At 37.7% G+C, this 15607-nt stretch overlaps 1 protein-coding gene across 2 annotated transcripts in view; it reads left to right on the forward strand.

Annotated features, from left to right (window-relative positions):
- The window catches only part of ctnna2 (catenin (cadherin-associated protein), alpha 2), a 316827-nt gene that overhangs the window by 266320 nt on the left and 34900 nt on the right, over window positions 1–15607 (forward strand). For both annotated transcript variants that reach the window (XM_041982885.1, XM_041982886.1), the window contains 2 exons: window positions 14268–14360; window positions 15428–15584. In XM_041982885.1, coding sequence (XP_041838819.1) covers window positions 14268–14360; window positions 15428–15584 — 250 coding nt within the window. The remainder of the gene's footprint in view (window positions 1–14267; window positions 14361–15427; window positions 15585–15607) is intronic.

Here is a 15607-nt window from a genome sequence, read left to right on the forward strand (position 1 = left end):
CCTGTACTTAACTGCGTTGCCACCCACCCCGGTGTCCGATTCTAACCTCTCCCTGCTAGCAGCGCCGGTTCACCTCCCCAGGAGCCTGCAGCAAATTATCATATTTATCGAGGAGCCAGCCATGGTATTAGCAGAAATACTCAAACCTCTGCCATTGCTGCAGAGAAAGGGCCACTGTAAATCACACTGTCGGCCTTTCAAGCAAGCTCAGTCATGGTTGTCAAGGCAACTGTGATGTGATTGCGGTGGCTATTCTGTTTTCTGCTGTATTCATTTTTTTTTTTTTATTCAAAATTATATAGACCCAGAGGGGGTAAAAAATAAGAGGAGAGAAGGAAAATGGATGAATCGCAATGTAGTTTTCTTGGTGAAAGTGAAAGGTTAAGTCTAGCATCTTGCATCCATACTCCTTTATTGGTTGTTTTGAATAAAAATTCTACTCAGCTTTTGCCAGTGATTCGGTAGGTAAAAGGAGACACACACAGCTGTTCTCTCAGCTTGCTGTAAGTCAGATTCATATTGTTGGAAATGTGTATTTCTTTTCTGGAATTCAATATTACCATTTAAACTTTGCTCATTTAAAAGTTAGATTATATTTGAATAACAGAAGTTTACAAATGTTTTCTTTGTGACTATAAAGCAATATATTGTTTGTGTCAGAAAGGCCAGTTACACTTCTACACAAAACACCTGCAATCTGGGCTGTGGAAGCCGAAAGTTCTTGCTTGAAGGGCTTCAATCCAGGTTTGACTTTAGTTAGTCTTTTCTTTTTGGAGTGACATTTTGATGTTTCAGTAGTTGTCTAATGTCTTATAGTGGATCTTTAAGTTCACTGATTAATACTCCAACAGTAATAAGGTTAAAAAGATAAACTTATGCACAAGGTAATTATCTGCTGTCTATCTAAGTCACAGAAACCCTGCAAACAAAGCATCCAGGATCAGGAGTTTTTAATGCATAGCCCTGTGTTATTAAATATATTCTCAAGCCATTTTCACACTGTATTGCAGCCCTGAAATTTTCTTGAGGGGCTGCATTTGAGAATGCAAACATCCGCGTCACCTGCACCAGACTCTGACTGAATTTACCCAGCAGGTTAATTGCAGAAAAGCTCAGAGGGGGCTCATGTCTAAATAGAGCAGATAGCTCTCCTGGAAATTCACAGCAGGGCAAGTGTGTGTGCCGATAACAGTTGCTGCTGCATACTCAGTGCTGCTGTCTGTATGTTGCTCTGCACTCATTCATCAGTATGATATATGCATAAACAGTACATATAGTGTAGATATCAACATGAACACAGTCATCATTATGGATAAGTCAGTAGCCATGTGCAATCCTTGATATGCTGTGAACAGAACGCTGCAATTTGTGCTGCATACTTTCGGTTTTATGCCCTGCCTCCTGTGTGTACTGCAACTTTGTTGTCCGTTTCAGTGCATGAAATTCAGCCTTGAAATTGAGATATGCACAAGTTTCTGTTAGTGCCCAATGCTTTCATTACAGCAGTATTAAAGCTTAACAGCAAAATGCTGTCAGCAGTTTTTCATCTACTTGCTCTCTTTAGTTTTATGTGTGTTTCATTGGCTGTTTGGTTAGGGTTTTGCAACACAATCTCTTATTCAGAGCTAGCCATAAAGCCTACTGGGTTAAATTTTAAGATTGTTGTTATCAAGTATGATTAAAAAAAATATATATCTTTAAATACAGTTTAACGAAGTACTGCACCTGTAAAAGTAATGCTTAGGCCTTCTTTCTGCATTATTTTACTTGATACTGAGGTACCTGGGTAGTATTCTTCCTGCGTAGTTCCTGGGTAGTATGAAAGTGTCTCATGCTTCTACTGGCTATGGTGCATATCCTGATTTACATACATCCTCCAACGTTAATGTGTAAAAATAACTTAGATTTTTTTGTGTGGCATCTTGATAGGCTGCAGTAGGAAAAAAAGGAGCATTGAGTGTTTATCTGATAATGTACCATGTTTCAGTGGAAGGTCATAGCAATGACAGAATCTAGGTAAGATTAAAGAGAATTTCCAAATCGGTATTCTTGGCCTAAACATCTAATGGTTATGTGATCTGTACACGTTGCAGACAGTATTGATCATAAAATGAAATAACTCAAACATCAAAGCAAGGTCCGAACTTACAGCTCCTCAATCAGTGAAGACAACCAGGAGAGAAACCACAGCCCTCTGTTAAAGTCAGTTTCGTTAAAAAGTGAGTGTAATCATCTGATGCAGTGATGAGAAGCTTTAAACACATGGCAGGGTAATTAATGTCATTTTCAGGTGAAAGAAAGCCATGGCATGTCATTATTATCAGTGTGGTACAGAGTGGACTGTCTCATTTCCTCGACTTTTGCTGTTCCTGCTGTAAAGGTTTGGTAAAAAGGGACATGTGCAATTGCTTTTGCTGACCTAGTAGCAGCTTTGTTAAGGAGCCATTGACCATATAGAATGATGTCTTTGAACTTTCATGTTACCATCAAGGGGTCAATGGAAGTGTTTCAACCTTGGTCAGTTACAGTTTAGCAGTACAGGATAAAAACCACCAAGGGATTACTGTGGAATGAAAACTTTTTTTTTTCAAAGCTAAAACACTCAGTTTATTTAAATCGAGGTTGAAGACCCACCTGTTCTCCGCTGCATTTCAATAGTTTTTATTTAGAAGTCAAATTCTACATCTGGTTCTTTTAAGCTGGAATCATGTTTTAATGTTGTCTTTAACTTTATTTCTTGCATTTTATCTATTTTATTTTAGCATATTCCTTCTGCTTTTATTTCATTAACTGCATTTCATTTAATATTTATTTGTTTATTTGTTTTTTTTTTTTTAATGCACTTGTATTGCTTTCTGCACCCTGCTGTAATGATTTATGTAAAGCACATGAAATGTGCTATAAGAATAAATTAGTCTTTTGCCTTTTTTTGCCTTTTTATTTAGTTTTTTTCTTGTATTTTATGTAACTTTTGAGTAGCTTGTTAATCATTTTGTTTTTGTATTTGTTGTAGTTCTTTTGTAGGTTCTTTGGTACTATTAGTGATCATCGGCAGTTGACATGCAACACACATCTTTGTGTTACAGCATGAAATCACTATATTACTCTGCATGGAAGTAGTTATTCTTTTTTTTTTGTTGTTGTTGTCAGTCTGCATGTGTGAAAAATGTGCCCATGAGATATGACGTAGCAATGTATTCCTGATTGGTCGTGAGTGGGAGACTGCTTCTATTCTGGATCATTAATAATGAGCTACTTTGATTGCGAAGATTTAACATTAGAAATAGTAAGAGACACTCCTTGTTTCAATGTGCCTGCTTTTGTGCAAGCAACTGTGTTTGTCATTGAACCGGGGGTTCTGCGGGGGCGGCGGTTTGTGGAGGAAGGAAGCTCTCCTAGTCAGCCACATATTAGTGAACCTGTCACTTTGTAAACAGTGACTTAAACTCATTTCCATTATGACTTAAGAAGTGTAGAGAGAACTCCTAAGTGCATTAGAGTCACTCGCAATTTAGGTCCACTTTGTCTTGTAGTAGAGGGTACGTGGGAAGACAGAAGAAGGTTGCAGAGGGAGAATTAAACAGCAGTCTGTAATCAAAGTGACTCACACATTATGTTGTGGCTTCATCATACAGATTTAGGTTAAACAACCCCCCCTAACCACAATTTATATAACTATTCTGAAGTTTGTAATATGATTTATTATATTGCATAAACACACTGGGGTTACTTCCTTGAATATCACTTTATTAAACAGTTTTTCTTCTTGAGGATTTGTAATTCTGAAAATGAGAAATCTGCCTGTTAAAAGCTGACTTCATCTGAAACAAGATCCAAGTGTGGAACAAGCAGTCGAGTCATTATGATTCTGAACATGCTTAAAAATCCATTGCCTTTGTTCTTGATATTTCACACTTTTCTTGTTTAATATGCCACAAGGTCTGGCATTGCTTTTGATGTTGTTGCAAGCCCGGTGGGCATTCCTCCTGAGGCAATATGCACTTCACTCTTTAATAGGGATTGATTTTCAAAGGCGTGGTTTTTAGTCAGTCACAGCGGGTTGTCAGCTCCTGCTGCTTGGAATCCTCAGAGACCTGAACCTCACACAACCTCCACTGCTTGTGTTACCTAAAATCATACACCTCGACCTGTTTCTGTCACCTCCGGTCCGCACAGTGCACGTACAGTCATCACCTCATGGAGCCGACGGCTCGTGACTAAACCAAATACAAGTACTCCTGCGAGGGCTGGTGTTTAATTGTTTCACATTCTACATATTGTATTCCCCTGTTACATGTTCTGCTCCATCTACGTTGACACATTGACATATGTCCTTTGTGTGAGTGTATGTTAGAGGGAGAAAGTAAAAAAAAATGATCATGGTGGTTGTATGCATTTAAAAAGGCTTTTACACTGTATTTTAGGCCTATTTTTCTAAATTTAACACAAATCAAAGTAGGGGGAGTTTACTCCATAGAAGTAAATGAAAACTTCTTGGAGATTTCAGTCCTTAAAGTTGATGTTTCAGTCATCACTTGACAAGAACCTACAGTTTCCCAAAATAAACAATATATGCAGATGACTGAACGAATTTCATGAGATGTTAAAATGTCAACACTAACACATAAAGCACAAGTAAAAATATAACTTAGTAGCCTCTGACAGTGTCTGTTTATTATATAATAAAGTTTATTTTTCATGTAATTAATTTAATTTTACACCCGTTTTCACATGGACCAGCGTAAGTATTCCTCATTTTGTCCTGACAGCATACTTTTGTCGTCTCTGGTAAAGCTGTTATATATGTTAACCAATACCAACACTTCTTCCCTTGTTCAAATTTTACACATTACATAAGAAGATAAAAAGTTTCATGTGCCCATACAGAGATCAACATATTGCAATCTTTGCATCGAGTCAGTTCTTAAATTGTAATGAAAAGACACTTCTAAGATGTTATTCAATAGATTACAGTCATCTCTTCAGCCTGATGACACTTTAAAGATACTATTAAAAAAATAAAAATAAAAACAGACACTGTCGTACCTATAAAGAATTCACACTAAGTCATCAACGCACGGAATTGTGGGAGTAATTGTCATTTTGGGTGTACCCGTGGTCTTTTTATATGGTTTCAACAGTGGCTCTCATCTTTATAATCTCCATCTTATTCAGAATTTCTGTTAAAAAATTTCATCTTATTTTATTTTTATTTTTCTCCTGAGTTGTGTACTCGGCTGCATCAGCTTCGTGATCAGCACACAAAAAGGAAATTAAGCAGCACATTTGTGTTCTTTGTTTCCTTCTTGGTCCAGAGCAGTGAATATGCCAGAGAACAGTGGACTTCTGCAGAAACGTTTCCAGGTGATGTGGTTTTAGTTCACCGTGTGTTAGATATAAAGGATAGTTTTAGCTTTCTGTGTGCAGAAGTAAAGATGGCTGCTTTTACAACGTGTGTTTCTCAATCCAGGTCCTCAGGACCTACTGCCCTGCATGTTTTAGAGGTAACCCTACTGTAACACACCTGAATGAAATTAATGGCTCATTAACAGCCTTGTAAATAACTCGATGAGGGAGTTCATTAATCTGAATCAAGTGTGTTGGAGTAGGAACATGTCTAATACATGCAGGGCAGTGGGTCCTGAGGACCTGGATTGAGTAACACTGGGCTAGATGAACGGGATAAAAAGAGAACAGGTGAGGAGGTACACCTGAGCATCCACAGAGAAAGGGTTACTGGCTACAGATGAAATAAGTACATTATTTTAAATGCAGCTGTACTGATCTGGATGATCCTCCCGTGTGCAGATGAGAAAATAATTTTCCTCCACCAGATTGTGATTGCTTGTTGTTCTCTGATTATGAGTCCCAGTTTGTTCTGTCAGACATTCAGGACTGTTCACTATTTTCAGACGTTTCAGAGTAGATCTGCCAATAAAGTCTTTTGACTGTTTCATTGTTCTTGTAATAAATAAATGTACTTTCTCATATTTTTGATTGCTTTCATATTTTTACTGCTCCTTTACTGAAACAAGATGCATTAAATTAATTAATCCTGTATATTTAGACACGTCTTTTTCTTTTAGAACGCCCAGAATATATTCATTTATCAGAAATGAATCCACACAGATCAACAGATAATATATTTGAAACAATAAATCAGAACAATAAATGTTTAATAAACATATAACTGCTTAATATGATGGTGTTGTTGCAGCCAACAGTTTGTAGACTCGCAGGTTTTTATCCTCCCGTTTGTAAAAATGGCTGCATGAACATTTAATGATTGGTAATTTTTAGATTCAGGACAAGTGGAGGAACTTAGACCAAACACAAGATAAACACCAACATCTGAGACTGAAACAGGTGGAAACACATGTGAACCCGAACTTTGTTCATTGTTCAGCAGACTGTAACAATCTCACTGATTAATAATTAGTGTTTCTGCAGCGACTCTTCACCTCTCTTGTGAGCTTATCCTAGTAAAGGCGTTTTTCAGCATGTTTTAGACAACACAGTTTACTAGTGAGAAACCTGAAAGTGTTGATGGAAACAATAGCCCGGTACCCCCAAAATGGTGGAGAATGCCACAGTGATGTCACATGGACATTCTCTATTTCCAGTTACTCAGCTCCATTTCAGTGATTTAGATAGCTTACATGAAAATACCCATATCTCCAACAGCCATGGAAACCTTCATCAAATTAGAATTGAAGTGATTATCCAGAGCAGAGCTAAAGGACAAAATCGATAGTTCTTTGTTCAAGGCTAAATTGAAGAATGGTCATTCAGCAGGGATCTCTCCCTGTTGCTCCTTCTCTGTCTCTCAGCCACATACACACAGACATACACATGCTTGTGCCTCTTTGATTTGCTTATTCTGCACCAGCATCCTTGACCGTATCAGCGTTGGGCTTGCATGGAGTAGTCTCAGACCTTCTGCCTTGGTTTTTCCCCTCCCCTGTTTAAAAATAAACACCCAAAGGAGAAGTGCTTCCTAGATAATTGCAATTAGTAGTTTTGGCTGGGTTTTGTAGCATCGGCCTTGGCCTTGCTCTCTGTGTTGGGTAACAGGGAGTAGGAGTGAGCCTGCTGGGCATGTTTCCAGCATCCAAAGAGCCCTCTGCCCGTTCGCCTCACATGAGACGCAGCAGCAGTCAGAGGGCAGAGCAGTAGTACAGATGGGAAGCTGTGTAAGTGAATAAAGTCAGAACAGAAAGAATTGCTGCTTGTTGGTCAAGTATTGCTGTTATACTGTAATTGGAGAGTGTGCTAAATGAGAAAAAGTGTAGCACTTTTGTCCCTGTTTGTTTTCTGAGTAATTTCAATTTCAATAGCCCACAGAAATTACACAAAATTGCAAAGGCACAAAAGAATCACACTACCAATTGAAACAGGTTTGTTCCATTCTCTGTAGTTTACAAAAGTATAAGGAAACTAACAGTTCCATCTATAACTAACATTGTTTTATATAAACTCTTATCATACATTTCAAATCTGCAAAGTGTTGCAACATGATCAAAGTTCCAGAAAATGTTCCTTATTCAGTCTAGAATAAGGTAGAACAGTAAGCAAATGCATGACGATATGGAAATCTGATTTGTCTCATTTTCAAACAAATCCTCAGGAAACAGCCATTCTGTTACGTGGTGCTGAGTTTCAGTCACACTCTGTTTCTCACACATGCCACTTTAAACACATACAAGCCATTCTTCACATAAAGGACTGTAATCCATCAATATGCTCATTGCTGCCATGAGCAAAGAGACAGGGCTCTAAGCAAAAGCAAATTTGATTTACCGTAGTTTCTTTCAAACAGGAACATGTGAGCAGTGGAAGTGCTGGTACAGACCGGCACCCTTTGCTGCCAACAGGCTTGTGTCTTTATAGTTTAGTTTCAGAGTCAGGGCTCATGCTGATTTGCTTAGGGATGGCATTGGATTAGGGAGAGTCTGAAGATATGAAAATTAACTGAGTGCCAGTCATAATGTGGAAAAATATGATGACTTCATGAGGGGCATTAAACGGTGTGTGTATGTGTGTGGGTGGGTGTGTGTCAGTGTGTGATCTTGTTATAAAAAGGGATGTGGTTATAAAATATATTTTATAGCACCTCTAATTTTGTCCAACTTTTTTAAATTGTTCAACCAGTTCCCATGTTATACTGCATGCAGACACCGAATCATACAATCTTTAAATTTTCTCAAGCACATTTAATCTTTGCCCGAGGCAAAATTGAAGTGTGGAATGATGCTTTAAGTTACTGTACCAAAAAATGGTCCAAAAACTGCTCATAAATCAACCGTAAAAAGCAACTGTAAAAGTTTAATATGAACGAGTCAAATTAAAATTCAAAAGAAACTTTTTCAATTTGTTGGTTACTTTGGATGAAAGTGTCTGCTAAATGAATGAAAAGTAATATAAATGCACTTTTCTTTTGCGTCATTCATAAAATAAAAATCTGGCACTTCAGTTGTGCATTAAAGCACCTCTGTGCACCACTAAAGCCCCATAATGATTTAAGCATGCTTGACATGCGTCACAGTCATGCTGGCAATGTCACCTTAATGAATTTAGCTTTCTGTTTAGATGTTGTAGGAATTTGGTAATTTTGGATCCAAATGAACCAAATTATCTTTTCTACTGCTTAAGGCTACATCTCAGCCTGTGCAATTACTCTTTACTACATAAACCATCATGACACAGATGTCCCTTGTAGTAATGTTACTGTAGTACATAAAAACTCAACCATTATGGGCCTGTAAAATAAATCAGTAAATGAATGTCCCCACATAGGAATTGGAATTCCCTTCAGATAGTCATACAGAAGTCCTCAAATCCTAAGTCCTGCATAACTTTTCCTGTGATAAAAGGCAAAGACGGGCCTATTATCAATAACAATGAAATGGAGGAATCAGTCATTTCATTGCATCTTCTTACATTTTTGATATTCCATTTGCATCTTCCATCAAAGGCAATACACCCAAGTAAGAGCAACAGTAAGTCTCCCATATAGCGATGCTAATTGTTACATAGTCTGAGGTATATGATGCTTTGGTACATTTGAATAGAGACAAGAAGACAGCTTCAACATTTTTAAGGCAACCCTCACCTCGTGCAAAGTCCCTTCCACATGGATCATTGCTCAGGTGCTACTACTAAATAATGCTGATTACACTTGCGACCTTAACAACTATTGACCTATCTCTAAGCCGTCTCATGTGTGCAAAAATCCTAGAATCACTATTCAAATCACAACTGCGTGGTCTCTGTGTAGATAATAATGTCCTGCTGTCACAGCAGTCGGGCTTTAAAGCAGCCTAGAGCACAATTACTGCTGCTGGTTGGTGACATTATTAACTCACTTGATAAAAAGCAGCACGATGCTGCTCTCTTTGTAGATGTGTTAAACAATTTTTGCATTGTTGAGCGTAGCATTTATGTGAGCTTCCTGTTTGGTTTGTTGTATCTACTCAAAACTTGTACAAAGTGCATCTTGGTCATTGAGTCAGACTGTGGCTGCTCCAAATAGTTATGACAAAGGTATCTCTTTTTCAGCTTTTCAGCTATAAAATATGGTGGAGCTGAAGTGTCACAGCAATACAAAAGCCTCTACACAAATGCAAAAAACACAAAACAACATAATTAGCTACAACACTCCGCAATTAATTACAATACTGCACAATTAGCCGCAACACTACACAATTAACTACAATACTACACAATTAGCTGCAACACTCCACAATTGAGCGCAACACAATTATGAAAAATCACAACACAAATACAAAAGCCACAGCACTCCACAATTAGCCACATCGCAAGTTACTGCCCATTTATGGGGGATTGACACCACAAATAATGGATGAAAAGCTAGAAATTTATTAAATAAAACCTTAAAAAGTGAGTACAACTCTTATGGTAAATAATGTTTATTAATTTCAGTATAATAACTGTGAACTGTGTAATTAAAGATTTCTTGCCTGTTAGAAGTAATAACTTCTGTCCCAGCTTACTTCCTGTGGTTTTGCTGTTGCCCACTTAGTTTAGTATAAATTTCCCCCGAAAAAACAAACAAACAAAAAGTAATTAAATAAATAGGTGGGATAACTTCCTTTGCAGCTTTTGTATTGCTGTGACCCCTTAGGGCCACCATAATAAATGGAAACAGCTTTATAGTAGACATATTAAAAAGTAATAAAATAATTAAAAAAAAAAAACCTTCAACAAGAATCTGAACTAGGATTTAGTTACTCTAATATGTAATAAAATCCAGCAGTGATTTCACACACTTCTAAAAAGATTTCTAAGTATCTTTATTTTCAAACTCAGTTTTTTATTAATGAGTATAATAAACTATACCCTAAATAATCAAGACATAGGAGGATGTAGAGCAGATGGTGCTTTATACCATAAATAACGTCATTTGATGAAAAAATTAACATCTGACCATGTTGACAAAGAACGGTTGGAGTTAACAAAAAATGTTTCCATTACTGGTTAATGAACAAATGTGTTTTTAAACAGATGAAACAAACATTAGATGAAGCTTCTTATCTTGTATTGAGCATGAATTTTTGTTTCTAAATTCTCCCTGGAGTGAGTGTGAATGGTTGTTTGTCTCTCTGTGAAGGCCCTATGATGGAGCGTTGACCTCTCTAGTGCGTTCTTTGCCTCTTACCAAGTAACAGCTTGGATAGGCTCCAAGAGCCTCTGCAACGCTGCATTTGAATAAGCAGATATAGAAATTGGATGGAGATATTTGGCAGAAGATGAATATTCATATGCATGTTCCACTGTAATTCTATAAAATTAAAAAAATGTTACATTTTCCTGCCACTGGAATTACTTGAATTTGGTTTTATTTGTACAGCACTAAATCGCAACAAAATCATCTCAAGGCACTTTAACAGAGAAAGGGTTAAGGGTTGTAGTCCAATTCTAATCAATTTAAATAAATCCATCATAATATTCACATCATTCTAATTTATAATGTATTTGCCAAAAAAATGTATTTGCCAATTCATAAAAAAATATATATAGTCAAGCTAAAGAAACCAACAGATTGTATCAAATTTTCTTATTGATTCAGTGGTTCATCCTGTTCAATTAACTGTTCCATTGAATTGAATTGACTGGGTGGTGGGTGACAGTGGAGAGGAAAAACTCCCTCTTAACAAGAAGGAAAACCTCCATCAGAACAGAAGTATGGCCATATTTCTGGACCAGTAGGGGTAGCAGAGAACAGGGAAGAAGGGGTCAACAGGCAGCGTAACACAAATTAATGACAATAACGTTGTCAACAATAAGAGCCTCCCATTGGATAATTCCTGCATGGATGATGATGTTTCAGCTGCAATTAGTTATTTAACCCTAACCGATTCAGTGAGCAGATTCTCATTTTGTTAAACCCCAATGTGGGAAGACATTCTGTGGTTGTAAAAGGTCTATGTTGAGCAATGTTATGTGTCCAAAGAATGAAGTCAGCTAACTACCAGATTATACTGAATGAACAGGTTATTCCGTCTTCTCTGATGGCACAGTTATAATCTATGACAATGCCAGGATTCATGGGGCTTAGATTGTGAAAGAGTTGTTCAGGGAACATGACACATCATTTTCACACATGAATTAGACATGAATCTTTGGGATGTGCTGAAGGTCCAACTCTCCCATCAACACTACAAGATCTTGAAGATAAACTAATGCAACTCTGGATAAAAATAAATTATGTCACACTGCAGAACCTTATAAGACAATGCCACAGAGAATGCTGATGTAATCCAAGCTAAAGGCGTTCTAATGAAATATTAACATGCATGGCTTTTTCTTTTTCTTTTTTTGTTTGGTTGTTTTTTTTGGGGGGGGGGGCAGGCTGTGTACATCAGTTGGTCTCTCTGCACACAATTTTCAATGTGAAATTCAGTAAAACAGCCAAATTGTGTGGAAATCAAAACACTTTTTATTTATTTATTTTATTTAATTTCCTTTTATTATATCCTGGGAAGGTGTCACAACAATAAACAGACCACAGCCTGCCCATACTCTAGATCAGGGGTGCCCAAGTCCGATCCTCAAGATCTACCATCCTGCAACTTTTAGATGCAACCCTTCTCCAACACACCTGAATCAAATGACTGGCTCGTCACCAGGCCTCTGCAGAGCTGAATGACATGCAGATGGCATCTGATTGAAGTGTGTTAGAGAAGGGTTGCATCTAAAAGTTGCAAGATGGTAGATCTCGAGGACCGAACTTGGGTACCCTGCTCTAGATGTTAGAAGTGTAAGTTATTGAGTATGGTTTAATAATATAATCCATGCTATATATATACATTTATGTGTTAATAAAACCCTGAAATACCATTTTAATCCTTTACTAAGTTCACACATAGTATCATATTAGCATATTACAAGGTTACACCAGGGCCTATGCCCCATGACTGCAGGGGGCTCTGGCTAGGGCCTTCCTCTGCCACCCTCTGGGGTGGGTCCTGGGTTGTCTTCATGGTGGGGTGGCTTGGATTTGTGCTCTGGGGTCACTGCTGATCGCCTGGGTCTCTGGGCCGCCTTAGTCTGCATCTAGCCTCCAGAGAGGCGTGGTCACATTTGAACAATTACACTCATCTCTGAGCACTCCTCATTCTTCTTACTCTGCATGCTGATAGTCACTGAGTTGTCCAATGGGTTTATACACTAAGAGCTAATGTTGTTTAGGTAATTGTGTGTGTGTGTGTGTCGGGGGGGGGGGGGGGGGGGGGGGTGGGTGGTTTCTGGTACTTTGGTTGTTGTTGTGATACATGTTGTTGCTGTCTTGGTTATCTTTTTTTTTAAAAACTCCTGATGATTGTCAGCTTAGTTTACCTGTAATCTAAGCTGACAGTTGACCTGCTGCGATGCTGGACAGGAAAAGTAAAAGAAAGAAAGAAAAAAAGATAAAAATATGCACTTAAAAATGACAAATATATACGGTATTTTTTTTTTACTGAATTTTGTAAGTATGTCAAACGTGACAGATTTTTTTTATTTCTTTCTATAACTGAGTTTTCTGTGTATGAAGTCTTTTTTTCCAACTCTCAAAAATCAGTGATTTAAATTAAAACGTGTATATATGTGTATATATATATATATATATATATATATATATACACATAAAGATCTCCAGCTTTCAGTAGCTTGAAATCAAGTGACTATTCAGCCTCACAAGTATCAAAGCATATAGTTAGACAAAATATATTCAAATGTAACATATGCAGAAATATTTGCTCCTACTTAAAACCTTCATAGTGAATTTCTACGGTCTTTCCTTTCAAACCAAGGGGCTAAAACTATATAAATAAATAAAAATAAAAGTCTACCATAGTGTCTAAAGTGAATTATAGATATGCTTTAGGCTCATGCCACCTCCAAACCCCTGGACAGTATCTACCATAGTGCATTTTGAATCATTACTCTTGGCAGTTATGGCATTCAACAATGTGAGTTATATGAAGAAGTTGGCTGAACACAACTGGCAGCTAAAAGGCATCAGCATACTTGTCCTGCCATCTATAAGGCCTTGCTGCCTAAACTGCCACGTTATTTAACATCTTCGTTAGATTACAGGAAAGATTAGGTGCTTGAGTATTCATGGAAATGTTGAACCAAGAAGACTTCAAAGGCATATTGGTTTCTACTTTTGCCAAATATTGCAACTTTTTTCAACATGAAGGGCTATTTGTGTATGTGACTGTTGTGGTGGTGGGGCCATCACATGTAGAATTAACACATTGTGGTATGATCCTGTATGGGAAGAGCAGTAGCCTAGTAGTTAGAGAGGTGGACCTGGGGCTTGAGGACCCAGGCTGACAACAAGGTGAACCACTGTAGACCTACGAGTAAGAGCCTTAACTTCCCCCAACTGCTTTGAAACAGGGCAGGCTATTGTTCTTTAGTAAAGAAAATCTAATGGGTAAATCCAAAAAAATAATGGGTAAAATGCATAGCCTAATTTCCCAACCAGGACTGGGAATTCAATCAACCCTCTTGAGAGGTTATAAAGTACAATTTATTCCATGAAGAGGTAATTGTAAGATTAGGACCCCATACTTTGTATAGAGCCAGTATAGAGATGTATTTTCAGCCAGCACAGTACACAGACTACCACAGATTTGAAAAAAAGCATTTGTACTTTCAGTGCGGAGGGGTGCCAACTTGTAAGAAAGAATGAAGATACTCCAAGTGTTAAATTCCAGGTTATAAGAATTGTGCCTTCTTTTGCTTGTATCATTCAGGTGGCCAACTTGGCTTGCTCCATTTCCAACAATGAAGAGGGGGTGAAGTTGGTAAGAATGGCTGCCACCCAAATCGACAGCTTATGTCCACAGGTGAGTTCTTACAATTTCATTCTTTGTAAAGAATCATCTTTATATAAGCTGTAGCCAAAATGTTTTTAAAATTTTAGCCCTTTCTTAGCTAATCTAAAAGGAAAATCTTTTTAGCCTTTTTTTAGGCTTTGGAATGACTTAAGAAAAAACAGAGAACGAATGATAGTCGGCAGAATCAAGGAAAGGACTATGAATATTGTGTAGGAGGAATTTTTAACACTGTTTCTTAGAGTGCAGGCAAAGGAGGATGTTAAAATCGATCTATTATTTTCAAGGTGAAAGGTAGGCCTTATTCACACAGTTACAATAAGTAGGAAGAGAAATGGAGGCCCCTTCCTACTTATTGTGTACTGGGAAATGGAGAGAGAAAGACTGAGTTTAAGATTCAGGTTCTAATGTGCAAGCTCCACTGTGTACACCTGCTTTATAAAACCCTCTTGGCAGTGTTCTTCACAGACAAATAAGATATTAGACACAGATATTGTGACTGAGGAAAGAAGAAAGAGGGGGATTCCTTACAGCAGTATCAAGCCAGATGTTTTATTTTCTGTTTCTGTTTTTTTATACCTACATTCAGTTAAGAACAGTAACTAGGGATTGGAGTTCATGTTTGTTCATAATGGGATGGGGGTGGGTGGGCAAGCACTTTGTGTGTGTGTATGTGTGTGTGTGTCCACTTGTGTGTTGTGTGTGAAAGAGACTATGATAAGGTGTGTGTTTTTAAATTTCTACGACATATACTTCGGTGTGTGAAGGCTTTTTAAAAAATGTTAATATGAATAAATTGTTTTTATTATGTAAACACTTTGTGTTGCTTTATTCATGAAAAGGGCTTTATAAATAAAAATTGATTTTATATTTCCATCTCCTCTTAGTCTGTTTACCAAGGTCATTTTTAAATGGTGTTAAAAATGCATTATGACTGAAAAACAGCTTGCACATGTGCACAAATGGGTTTGAAGCTTCCAACTCTTATTGTAGGTTTGATTTCACTCTCTTGAATGCATTTGATCACAGCTGCTCACACATGGTGCATGTTTACACTGTTAACCACTCTTCCATTCCAGGTTATCAATGCTGCTCTCACTCTGGCTGCCCGCCCCCAAAGCAAGGTGGCCCAGGACAACATGGATGTTTTCAAGGATCAGTGGGAGAAGCAAGTGCGCATCTTGACCGAGGCTGTGGATGACATCACTTCAGTGGATGACTTCCTTTCTGTGTCAGGTATGCAGAAGGAGAAAATTCAA

This window comes from Melanotaenia boesemani, chromosome 4, assembly GCF_017639745.1.
Source record: "Melanotaenia boesemani isolate fMelBoe1 chromosome 4, fMelBoe1.pri, whole genome shotgun sequence".
In the NCBI taxonomy this organism is placed as follows: Eukaryota; Metazoa; Chordata; class Actinopteri; order Atheriniformes; family Melanotaeniidae; genus Melanotaenia; species Melanotaenia boesemani.